Source organism: Polypterus senegalus, chromosome 2 (assembly GCF_016835505.1).
Source record: "Polypterus senegalus isolate Bchr_013 chromosome 2, ASM1683550v1, whole genome shotgun sequence".
Classification (NCBI taxonomy): Eukaryota; Metazoa; Chordata; class Cladistia; order Polypteriformes; family Polypteridae; genus Polypterus; species Polypterus senegalus.
Window position 1 is genome coordinate 61,126,849 of NC_053155.1, and position 13,493 is coordinate 61,140,341.

A 13,493-nucleotide genomic window follows, 5' to 3' on the forward strand; every position below is an offset into this window, starting at 1 on the left:
TACATTTCATTTCAGGTAAAAACTCCTTCTGCTTATCAAATACTGAATAATCTGTATATAACATATACAATAATTCACACTGAATAATGTACAATAGTGAAAATACCAGATAAATGCATGTATTTTAACACAGCCCTTGATTTTATCTTGATAATCTTATGCACTGAAAATGAATATGTGCTAATTATAAAATATTTAAGATTTGTAAGTAATTTTATTGCAGAAGAGCAACCCAAAGTGTCAATGCATAGCAGATCCCATGTTTTCAATAGGGTGGGAAACTATACGGATTGTTAATAGTTTTATTTTTGTTTAATCCTAGGTTTAGTTTGTTTAAATTCCATTTCTGCTAATAGGAAGAAATGTAAGAACTGCTAACTCAGTCTCTTAAAGCATGTTTAATCTTTATCTTCACAGTGACTTCCAGATTAAGTATTACATGTGGTCATACTAAGTTGAAGTGTTAAGCAACTAAATATTACAGTAACAGACTTACGAGATGTTTTATCTTATAATGTGTGCATTGTACAAATACAAACACATATTCCTGTATACGAGTATGTGTCCTGGAAAATATATATTTTTATAGTGGTAAATGCAATCTGTAAGTTTAATTTTGTATCTCACTTAAATTATTTTTATACAGCTATCATCACAAGCCAAGAAATTATTTTGCAATTAAGAGATAAAAATGCAACAGAGCCACATTTCACACTGTGATTCACAATACAAGCAATAACAACATTTAATTCTATAGGACATTTTCATACTTAAAGGTACTTAAAAATGCTTTACAGTAATAAGGTCTAAACAGAATTTAAATAAAAAGTAAAAACTAAAGAACAGTTATTTTTAACAGTACAGAGTCTTCACGTCCAGCTTAATAACAAAACTTATGATCAAATGGCCAGGGAGGAGAGGATGACAAAAACACCATTTGGAGGCAGTTTTTGGAGAAAATAAACCTGTGGGCTTCCATGGCCGAAAGTCTGCCCTACCACCTCTGAGCATTCTACAGTCCATGAATGTGTCACCATTAGCAGGATACTCTTGTTGAGCTCTTTTCACCTTCCCAGCATCTTAGGTGGCTACGGCGTGCATAGACCAGTAGCAGCGGTGCATAGCTCCACTTCTGTGTACCAGAAAACAAGAAAAGAGCATTTAAAATTAGTGATTAGTGACCAGCATATAAAACAACAAATAGAATTGCATTTTTATGAAAAGAGCTAATTTCCTCCTCAGTTCAGTATAAACTAGTGCTGGTGATGCTAGTAATATCTTAAGTGATCAAGCAAAAGAGAGATTAAAGAAATGGGTTTTTAGGTACTGTTTTGAATTGTTGCAGCACAAAGCCCAGTGGCCACATTCTCTTAACTTCAGATGTCCTATTAATAAAATGGATGCTGTCCAGACTCTTTTTTTTGTGCTCATTAATGCCTTGCCTTTTCTTTTGAAGATGTTCAGTTATCCTGTATCTTAACTGCTTAAGATGCTATTACATTCGCTACTCTATGCGAAAGTCTTATATTACTATGCATGCATTTAAGGATTGACGCTATGATAGAGTAAGCGTCCATCCAACCCGCTGTATCCTAACTACGGGGTCACGGGGGTCTGCTGGAGCCAATCCCAGCCAACACAGGGCGCAAGGCAGAAAACAAACCCCGGGCAAGGCACCAGCCCACCGCAGGGTGCACACACACCAAGCGCACACTGGAGGAAACCCATGCAGACACAGGGAGAACATGCAAACTGCAGGCAGGGAGGACCCGGGAAGCGAACCCGGGTCTCCTAACTGAGAGGCATCAGCGCACTGCGCCACCGTGCTGCCCAAAGAGTAAGCATTTGTATCTTATTCTCTTTTTACTTTTAATACTTTGACCATGTTCCCTCTTAATCCACTTTTGCTTACGCTGAAAAGATTCAACTCCTTCAGTCTTTCCTCATAACTTTCTTTTTAACTGTGTAGTCCTGTAATTGGCCTATTTACGCTTTCTGTTGTGCTTCTATGTCTCTTTATTTTGTAATATGGAGACCAAAACTTTTTATATTGCACTATAAGACCTAACATTCTATCAGCCTACTTGATGCTTGTATACACTAACTGGATGTGTACAGTGAATGGTCCACTATGACTCCTAGGTCTTTCCCATAAGATGTACTTTCAAGTTTCAAACCTAATATTGTGTATTCATACCTAACATTTTTATATCCTACCTATAATACTTTACATTTACTTTCAGTTAATTTCAGCTGCCTCAAATCTACCCAAGATGCCCTGTTCTGTATAATGAGTTGATTGATTGTAAATTATCTGCCATTCCACCAACCTTGATATCATCTGCAACTTAACTATTTTGTTGTTTATATTCATATCGACATCATTTATTTATACTGATAAGAGCAGCACTCCCAGCCTCCCCCGAGGGGCACCATTTTTGACATAACCTAATTTTGAAAAGTTCCTCTTACCGTTACCCTGTGTTCCTGGACTTTAATCCAGTTTTCCACCCAGCTACACACTCTACCCTGAATTTGAGTCTATACACCTACTGGCTGCTTACTAATACACTTGTTCTTGCAATATGTTGGTCTTTTCCTTAATTAATTTTAGCAGTTACCTTTGATGCATGTTAAGCGTACTGGCAGACATGTCCACAGATGTGGACAAATTTCACCTTTACAGCTCATGAACAATTACTGTATGCCTCCTGATAAGTGATTAAATGAAAACCAGTTGTCCTATGCCTACTTGCATGCCTTTGATATGTCATTGAGTAAAGCAAAGTGTGAAAAGAGTTCAAGTATTGTTTATTCTACAAAGATATTCTAAAATGACCTTTTTACATTTGTTGGTACCCCTCCAAAAGATAATAAATAATTGAATTAGGGTGTTTTGTTTTCAAACTAGCTGTTTTCTTTATTTGGTATCACACATGTCTCCATTCAAACAGTGACTCATTCATCCTATGTAAATGGAGAAAAGTAGTCACTGTGCTGTTTGTTATCACACTGAACATGGACCAGCGAAAGCAAAGAAGAGAGTTGTCTGAGGAGATCAAAAAGAAAATTATAGATAAGCATGTTAAAGGCAAATGCTATATGACCATCTCTAAGCAGCTTGATGTTCCTTTGACAATTATTTAAGGTCCAAGGGACTGTAGCCAATGTCACTGGACATGACTACATGAAGAACATTGACCCAAGAATTGAGAGAAGGGTAGTGAGATTGACAGACAAAAAAGCAAAGCATAATTTATAAACAACAACATTTATTTATATAGCACATTTTCATACAAAAAAAATGTAGCTCAAAGTGCTTTACAAAATGAAGAATAGAAAAATAGAAGACACAATAAAAAATAAAAATAAGTTAACATTAATTAACATAGAATAAGTAAGGTCCGATGGCCAGGGTGGACAGAAAAAACAAAACAAAAAAAAAACTCCAGAGCCTGGAGAAAAAATTACAAACTGTAGGGATTCCAGACTAAGAGACCGCCCTGTCCCCTCTGGGCAATCTACCTAACATAAATGAAACAGTCTTTGTATTTAGGGTTCTCATGGAAGGACTTGATGATGATGGTTACGTAGACTTCTGGCTTTCAGTCCATCATTGTTGGAGCATCATGAAGCTTTGAGTAGGAGGTGGTGGCGCAGGCCGCCACCACAAAGTAACCGGAAAAAGAAACAGAAGAGAGAGTTGGGGTCAGTACGGATTTTAGAGCCACTATGAATAGTTATTATGATGAATTGAACATACAGAGTATCAGTATTAAGTTAAAATGAAGTTAGGAGAAAGCCATGTTAAAGTAATGTGTTTTCAGCAGTTTTTTAAAGGTTTATTATAATTCTTTCTGTACCTGCTTAGTCCAATATAGGGTCACATATTACCCTAAACCTAGAACAAAAGACAAGATCTAACCCCAAGTGTTTGGCAGTGGATCCCAGGACTCTCTTGCGTAAATTCATATTTACTTTCAATTAGGCAATTTAAGGGCACCACTTGATTTAACATCTTTAGATACAACAATAAAGTACTTAAAGGAAACCTATACAGATTTGGGGAGAATGTATAAATTCTGTGAAGACAATAGATGGACTAGGATTTACAGTAAACTATGGTTACTGAAGTTGTGGGGTCAGCAGCCATAATAAGGAGAAAAAACAAATTCACTTTTTTTTGTACAAAGCACACTTTGAAGTAAGCCAATTGAGAAAATTACACATTTTTAAATGCAAAGCTACACAGAATAAAATTGAAGTAATAATTTGATGAGACCTCTTGCACGTTTCACTGGCTATGTGTAACTTACTTTGCACCAACAGTGTTGCTATTTTCAGTATATGGTCATTATGGAGATACAGGATCTTTGTTTCAAATGCCACTTTTCACAGAGTAAAAATTCCTGGAAGAAATTTAAAAAAATTTTACTGCTTAGAACAGCATTTGGAGGTTTGTAGTGTTGATATAGTGATGGGCTCAAAGGAATGTCTCTTTAGATACAAAATGAAGTTTGTTATTCATTTTCCCCAAAACAGCAACAACATTTATTTATGTAGCACATTTTCATACAAAAAATGTAGCTCAAAGTGCTTTACATAATGAAGAATAGAAAAAAATAAATAATTAAATAATAATACTTAATGTTCCATCATTCACAATATTCATAACCATTTTTTCAGGGTAACTGAATTTTTGTATACAGTGTCAGTTTATTTTTTTGTCTGGTAAAGTACAGTACTGTATTATAATAAAAATAATAATTTTTTATTTATATAGTACCTTTTCCATTCTCATGGTGCTTATTTAAACAGCCGTACATTCTCTCCTTTTCTTGATATTTCTGTCTTTGATTTTGTTCTGTCATTGATCTTCTCACCAACGACTAAATATTTTGTTTTACTGACACTTATTGGTAAACCTGTCTGTCTTATACTTTTCTCAGAAATGTTTCTCAGGCAGACAAGGACATGGTCATCAGTGTATAGAATATCTAGATTATACTCAATACCCTCAACTAGAACTCTTCTGTACCTTCTTTCATCTGGCATCACATAGTTGATGTTTGTTTGAAATATTCTGGCAGTTTAACCAATTTTTGATGACCTGACCTAGACACAGAAGAGCGCTGGCAATAGTAAGCACACCTGCCTCAGCCTAGTTTTCATGGTAAACTTCCAGTCAGTTTGCTTTCAGTCCAGACTAATAGCTGTGTTTTTATTTTTTTCCTGTACCTTTCCTGAATTCCCATGTAGGGACCCAAAGACTGTATTTCTGATACTGATGTGAGCAGCACTGGAGCACCACAAGGAAAAGTTCTGTCTCCTATTCTCTTTCCTTACACATGACATTATTAATATAACACCAGGGCATGTCACTTACAGAAATTCTTAGGTGATTCTACAGTTATCAGATCTATTGATAAAGGGAATGAGTCAGAGTATAGGATTCAGGTGGAGAACTTTGTTTCTTGGTGTAGAAGAAATTGTATATATACGTTAACATCATTAAAACCAAGAAACTGTTTATTGACATTCACTGCACCAAACAGCCTCTATGTCCAGTCGCTATTCAGAGAGTGGGATGTAGAGGTGGTCCACTTGTACAAGTACTTGGGGACCACAATAATGACAGGTTGAACTGGTCTCAAAAGACAGAGGGACAATATAAGAAAGGACAGAGCAGGCTCTTTTTTCCTAGGCAACTGCATTCCTTTAATGTGGATAGTGACATCCTTTACAACTCTGAAATGGCCAGCGTGATGTTCTACACTATGGTTTGATTGGCTAGAAACATCACTTTAAGAGAGGCCCACTAGATTAGCAAGCTAATTTATAGGGTGGGCTCAGTTATTAGATACATTATGTACCCTTAGGGGTAATACCGAAGAAGAGAAGAAAAGCAAAGTTGTGTGCCATTATGAACAATGCTGCACATCCTCTCAGTGTTACACAGTAACACTGAGTACTGTAAGCCAACAAATTATTCAGCAGAAATGTGTCATGAAATGCTACTTGGGCTCTTATATGAACAGCAATACGACTGCATAATGACTCATTGCAATTGTGCCAGCTAAGCCAGACGTTTTCAGTCCTTTTGATTTTTTTACTTTTTAGTCATTCTGGTGTATGTTTGGACCGTGATGTATGTGTGCATGTATGAATGTATTTAATATTTAGTTCTTTATCTACTGAGCTTCAGTAAAAAGTATTTTTTTCCCCTGGGGAAACACAAAGGTCTGTCTACATTTCTCCTTGAGGATCAATAAAATCGTATCTAGCCATCCATCAGTGTATGGAAGGTATCCTTGTTGAAAGTAATTTGGATTATGTATTTGTTTGCTTTATTTTTGCCAGATCTGAAAAAGAAAATGTAGCCTGTGTGACCAGCAACAAAATTACACTCATGGGTTTGATACAAAACAAGGACATTAGCCTTGAGTAACATTCTAGATTAAATGCAGATCTGTGAGATAATGTGATTGCTGTGACAAAGTATGTGGGGCAGTGATATGCCAAACAACACAGTGTAACACCATCTTCTTGTATAAAAGAGAATGAAAAATGCAATGTTTTATGCTAAATTCTTAAACAAAATTGATGGAACCACAACATGAATACATTTAGCCTCGCATAGAATTCCCTCTTCATTATATTTAAACTGAAATCGTACAGTAGTAGACAATATAAAGATGACACAGATGGCTCTGTTATTTATGGTTTAAGATTTATGCCAAACACAATTATAATGTGACAGTGAACATTACAGTGTGGTTATGTTACAACTGTGTAAAAGAAACCTCCTGTAATGTATCATTGTGGCTATACTTTTTCTCCACAAAAATACATTCGTTTTGGGCACTGCAGTTGCTGTGAAGCTGGATAATGTGTCTGTTAGCTATCAGCAACAGTATGTTAACCTCTGAGAGTTTGAATTAGCATGAAGTCTTTCCATATATGAATGCAATCTCAGCATTTTATTGGTAAACTGACAAATCAAGAGCTTGTATAAACAAAGCCTTAAACAAGTATCCCAAGAAACTCAGTCTAGCAGTTTCCCAGGTCAAGCCCTGTTATGATGCCTAAGAAGTTACCCTGTGCGCTTATGTGTGAACAAAGCTGTTCAATTTCTCAAAGATGCACCTTTTAGTTAGTAGTTTGATTGTTTTGCAGAGTTTTTTTTGTCTCTTAGGGTTGACTGCAGAATTAGAACAGTGCCTGCAATTGGAAAGATTCTGAAATAAGGCAACTACTCTTTACTAGAGCTAAGGAGAAAATTGTTTAGCCTGGTAACCACCCTTAATGAGTATGCATCAAAATAAAACATATCTCACTGTGCAGACAATTATGAAGAAAGCATTATTGGTTCTTGTTCAAAGGACAATGCAGTTTTGCACTTTTAAATACAACACGTTTTATTCCATTTTCCTGTCTTAGGCCCTTTGATGTAGTGGGAATCATGCAGATTTCTTTTTACTGTCATTAACTCAGTCTGACCTTGTGTCATAAATTAAACCTGTGTATTGTGTAAGTTCAAATGCGTATGCACTATTTTTCTCTGATTGTTTGTTACTCAGCTTTATGTTCTCTCTGCTACGTCTGTGCCTGCTGTATGGTGCAATGATGTTTGGATGTTGCTGTATTTTCTAGCATGCTGTATTGTCTTGACCCAAGAGTAATTTACAAATATTTAAATTTATCTTTCTCTATATATACACACAGACACAGTAGCAATCAAAAGTTTGGAATCATCGAATCATTTTCAAATTTTTGATAGGAGTGGAGTTGTTTTTTAATCAATGTATCATTAAATTGATTTAAAGGCATAAGACATTACTAATGTTTCAAATGGCTATTCTGCCTGAAATGACAGATTTATAGTTTATTATTTACATATGACTTTTAATTCCCAGTACATACATTATTGGAAAGAGTGACAGATTTCAGTTGTGCTAACACAATTTGTCAAGGCTTCTCTAATAACCAGTTAGCATTTAAATAGAATTGAGCCAAGATAGTTTGCCATTAAGACAATGGAGTCATGGCTCTGAAACAGGAGCTTTAAGAGTAATAAATTTTAAATAAGAATTAACAACCTGCACCTTTTCTGCATCAATGGAAATTAATTTTGCCTTGAAAATTAATGGAAACAATTTCTTCAGGTTTCCCAACTTTTGTTGATTACTTATAAATCTTATGTCTGTATAAAAGCAGCATTGGAACAAATTGTGTCAATACTACCTCTGAAACATTATTTAAGCATTAGTGCACTGTATATTGCTATCATAATGTTAAGGAAAAGGCAATTGACAAAGGACAGAGAGACCACTGTAACCTTTTAAAGTGTAGGTCTTCCCGTTAGAGAAATTGCAAAGAAAGTGTCAGTGAGTACAATGTTCTACACCATTCAAAGGTGCTTGTAAATTAAAGGAACTCTGATTAGGGCAGGTCTGACAAGCCCAAAGCCCCTTCAGAATCACAGAACAAGTTTCTAAAAGTCAAAAGCTTGCATGATGGACACATATATACTGGATATGTATCTCTAATCAAAGTGTTTTAAGTTCAATTTACTCAGCACTGAAATGGCTTCTGCTTTTCTGTCCAGTGTGTGTGTGTTTGTGTGTTTTCTTTTTGCAGTTGGTCAGGATTGTTCCCTTTGTAATCTCTGTTTAATCAAACCTGGCATTTTTGTCTAAATCTAGTCACTTAATTGTGAAATACATACTTGTGTATCAAATGTTTCTAAAATCTTTTGAAACATTTGTAATCCTGCTATCAGAGCTTTTTCAAAGAGCTGTTACTTCAGTTTTAACTCACTTTTTGAATCCTGTAACTGTTTTTACTCCCTTCTACACATGCAGATGAATCAAGGTCTATGGTTTAAACAAGAGGCTCATTCAATGTAATTCATCTCAAGTGTTTATATTCAACATGTGATTATTAAAAGAAATACATAGTATGGGATGAATTATTGAGTGGAATGGTGGAGAAAGACTTTAATTCTTATTTCTCTCTCTCTGTTTCTAGTTGCACATTTATATTTTTATATATATATATATATGTGTGTGTGTGTGTGTGTGTGTATATATGTATGTATATAATATATGTATGTATATAGATATATGTATATAATATATTTGTTTGTGTATATATAGCAAATGATATATATTTATGTACATATATACCGGTATATATCTCTCTAAACACATATAAACTGATAAAACATCTAGCATTTGTTCTGGGTTAATGTTGTCCAGCAACCACAAGAGGGCAAGAATGTGTGATGAATAAAGGCAAGTGGCGAATGTAAGATAGTAAACTGTGTGCCACACGTCTGTGCGTCCAGACATCACATTGTCTGGCATCCACAACAGGGTAGGAATTTCCAACAAAAGGCAACAAGATGCACAAAAAATGAGGGTGAAATGGTTAGAATATCAGATGAAAAAAGGCAACAAGACATACAAAGTAAGAAGGATGTAAGATATATCTGGTGAACAAAGGTTCATAAATGCCTTGTGCAATCGAAACCGACTGAGTTAACCATTGTACCATTAAGTGGGCCTTTTGCTATGCTTGTATAAATCTACAGTATCTATTCATCTATCTATCCAGCTATCTGTCTGTCCATCTATCCAAGAAGTTCTTTTGTGTGTTTGGTAGTTTTTTATTATGACATACAGGTATATTACTTTTTTTTTTTCTTTGAGCATCTGTACATTTATAATTTCCCCTTACGGGCAAATAAGTATTATCCATCTATCTGTCTGTTGATCGATTGTGTGTATATACATGAAACTTATAATAACAGGATAGGTAAAAGTGAAAAACTGCTGTATACCCCCATGTCACTAGTTGCTGGCACTTTTATAGTGCATAACCAGCCCAGGTTCTGTTACCTTGGCCTCCTAGAATCTTTGCAGGTATCTAAGAAAGAAACAAGGAAAGAAAAAAAAAATTCTTTTGTTTCGTTAATTTAGGTGCCACATTATAGGGTAAATTAATGAAAATATAGTCAGACTGACAATTATCATTGCATTTACAAGTTTACTTTTAAGCTTTTTACACCCATGTTTATAGATTGTATATAATAAAAACGATCTAAAATAACTCTTATAATATTGTTTTAGTGAGAGAAGCCGAGACCGACATAAATCACGAAGTAAAGAGAGCAGCCGATCAGAGAAATCTGTCACCATCAAGGCACCACCAGCTCAACCACTTTTAGGAGATGATACTAACCAAGGAGAGGAAGTTCAGGTAAAGTTTACATTGTCTGTATTTGTTCTATGAAACTGTATATGTTTTTATGAAACTGTTGTTTTGTACTGATATTTAAATGAACATAATATAAAAGACATCCCCTTCAGAAAGTAATTGTATGCCCCAGCATCCCAACTCTGTCCATGTTTGCCTCCCATCTATATATCATAAAGATCTGCAGGTTTAAAACTGTAGTCCACCCAGTATTAGAGGAAATAAAAAAAGCAGTTGTTCACACACATGTCTAAGCCACCAATAATCCTCATACACCCAGACCCTCGCCAAACCCCGCCCCCCCAAAAAAATGTATTCTTTTTACTGGGGGATTCATGTTTACATGAAGAAGGTAGCAAACCTAGTCAAAGAATAAATCTGTCATAAGCTTGAATTAAATATCATGAAAACAAAGAAAGTTAGTGCTATACAGGTGCTGGTCATAAAATTAGAATATCATGACAAAGTTGATTTATTTCAGTAATTCCATTCAAAAAGTGAAACTTGTATATTAGATTCATTCATTACACACAGACTGATGTATTTCAAATGTTTATTTCTTTTAATTTTGATGATTATAACTGACAACTAATGAAAGTCCCAAATTCAGTATCTCGGAAAATTAGAATATCAATTAAGACCAATGCAAAAAAAGGATTTTTAGAAATGTTGGCCAACTGAAAGGTATGAACATGAAAGTATGAGCATGTACAGCACTCAATATTTAGTTGGGTCTCCTTTGGCCTGGATTACTGCAGCAATGCAGCGTGGCATGGAGTCGATCAGTCTGTGGCACTGCTCAGGTGTTATGAGAGCCCATGTTGCTCTGATAGTGGCCTTCAGCTCTTCTGAATTGTTGGGTCTGGCGTATTGCATCTTCCTCTTCACAATACCCCATCGAATTTCTATGGGGTTAAGGTCAGGCGAGTTTGCTGGTCAATCAAGAACAGGGATACCATGGTCCTGAATTTGGGTCTTTCATTAGTTGTCAGTTATAATCATTAAAATTAAAAGAAATAAACATTTGAAATACATCAGTCTGTGTGTAATGTATGAATCTAATATACAAGTTTCACTGTTTGAATGTAATTACTGAAATAAATCAACTTTGTCATGATATTCTAATTTTATGACCAGCATCTGTATTTTAAATGAATGAAAAGATCACTCACTCAATGGTCAAGCTGTACAAGCAGTGGAATATTTCTGGCATGATAGCACAGGTGGCCTCCATATCTGTTTTGGTAAAGAAAGGTCATTATTTTTCTAAAAATGTAAAGTGTTTTGACCTTTTTCATCACACATAGTATGCCAGCCACTGTCAAGGACAGGAAGCAACTACATATACTGTTGTCCACTGCTTCTAAAATGATTGCCCCTCCCCTACTGTGGATGTATTCTACTTATGCAGACTGAATCAGGGAACCAGTCTTTTCTGATGCCTCAGATTCTGCCCAGCCTGTTTTTATTCTCCTTTCATCTGGTACAATGCTCAGGTCATTGAATGGCAGGACTACCAGATTTCAGAAACGTTGTTATTTAGTACCACTGTATGAGCTTAATGTCTTGATTTAAAGTAATTTACTCTAATCTGATTAATTAAAAGTATTTTGTTTTCTAGATTGTTCTTTAGCAAATGTTTGATTGATAATTATGGCCATCCTCACATGGATTTACTTGTATTGATGTTTTATTTCTTTGAGCCCACTAAGTCCTATTTCAATGAACCAACTTTGGCATGGTGATGAAGTATTTGGTTATTTTCATTAGTGGTGTTTGATTTGGACAGAGAGTTTAAGTACTGTTTTTTCTACATAGAACTTTATTTGTCTTGTATGTCCTTTTATTATACATGCAGATGTAATTAAGATCTTAATTGGGGAAGTATGAAAACATGAAGCTGGAATAGAATGCCATACATACCGATGAAGTAATAATGATTTAATACAACATTCTTGTGACCTCTAGGGGACACTCCAGCAATCTTGTACTGGACACTAAAGGTATTGATCAAATCCAGGAATATTTGATCAATTTATTTAATGCATTGTAGGCTCTGGTTTAAGGATTTTAGGATGAAGGTCTAAATAAAGGTTTTATTATAAAAGCATGGTGAGGAGCATACATACTTAGAGAATGTCTGTTCCCTTCAGGTTCTATTTGAAACCGCTGAAATGAGTGTAAATGAGGATTTCTATCCTGAGTCGGGTTGAAATACAGGATCTCTACTTGGGTCTAGACTTATGATTCCTCTGTGATGAGAGAGGCACTGAATTTGAGGCATCATTCACAGAGATTGTAGCGGTAATATTAAGTGCAAGCTAAGATGCTTAGGATATCTTCAGTCAGTATCCAGACATGCTATTTATTTTTTTAAGTAGATGTTAACACAGTTAACTTCTTTCTGATATTACTATATGTGTATCAAATTATTAAAATGATTGAAGGTTTGGATGCTTTATATATATATATATATATATATATATATATATATATATATATATATATATATATATATATATATATATATATATATATATCAGTGCAGTATTAACTAATCATAAAGGAACAGTTGCAGAGTCTGAAACAAAGTTTAGTTCACTAAATTTATCATTAGAGTTATGTTTCATTTTTAGCTTTACTTTTAATTTTGCTCTTATTTGTCACCAGCTGGAGTGTATAAAAATGTTTACTAACCATATACTTTAACAATACTGTTTCTCCTGATGGACCAATAAACAATCATAACTTTTTTTTTTGCTGTGGCTTCATCTCACATCTCTAATCTGCAAAATATTTCAGTAAAACTTCTCCCTTCTCCCATTTAATCCTCTTGGGAGTCTATTGATGGAAGAATGACATTATTCCAGGTACATAGGCATATTGCATACTTTACATTTTTCTCTGTATTACTTATTTGTTTATTATCAAAGTGAATGTATCCTCTTTATCCTGCTTGGAAAACAAGAATGGTTACTGGTACAGAGCTTTCCCAACTTGATTCTGGAAAACAAAATTCACCTATTGTCTATGAATACTGTACAGGCAGTGTGTGTTGAAAATCCAGGCACTTAACACACCAGGTGCAGAGTTGGCTGAATGATTTAAAGGAAATAGCCTGATATTTGTTGCTGAAAGAACGTGCAAGACATTCATGATGAAATTATGTCTGATTGATAGGCACGTATTAATTTTGCCCTGGCTGATGTATGTGATGATGATTCTTATGATTT

At 35.0% G+C, this 13,493-nt stretch overlaps 1 protein-coding gene across 1 annotated transcript in view; it reads left to right on the forward strand.

Moving 5' to 3' along the window:
* The window catches only part of vangl1 (VANGL planar cell polarity protein 1), a 252,533-nt gene that overhangs the window by 130,580 nt on the left and 108,460 nt on the right, over positions 1-13,493 (forward strand). The window contains exon 3 of the mRNA XM_039743819.1: positions 10,134-10,263. Coding sequence (XP_039599753.1) covers positions 10,134-10,263 — 130 coding nt within the window. The remainder of the gene's footprint in view (positions 1-10,133; positions 10,264-13,493) is intronic.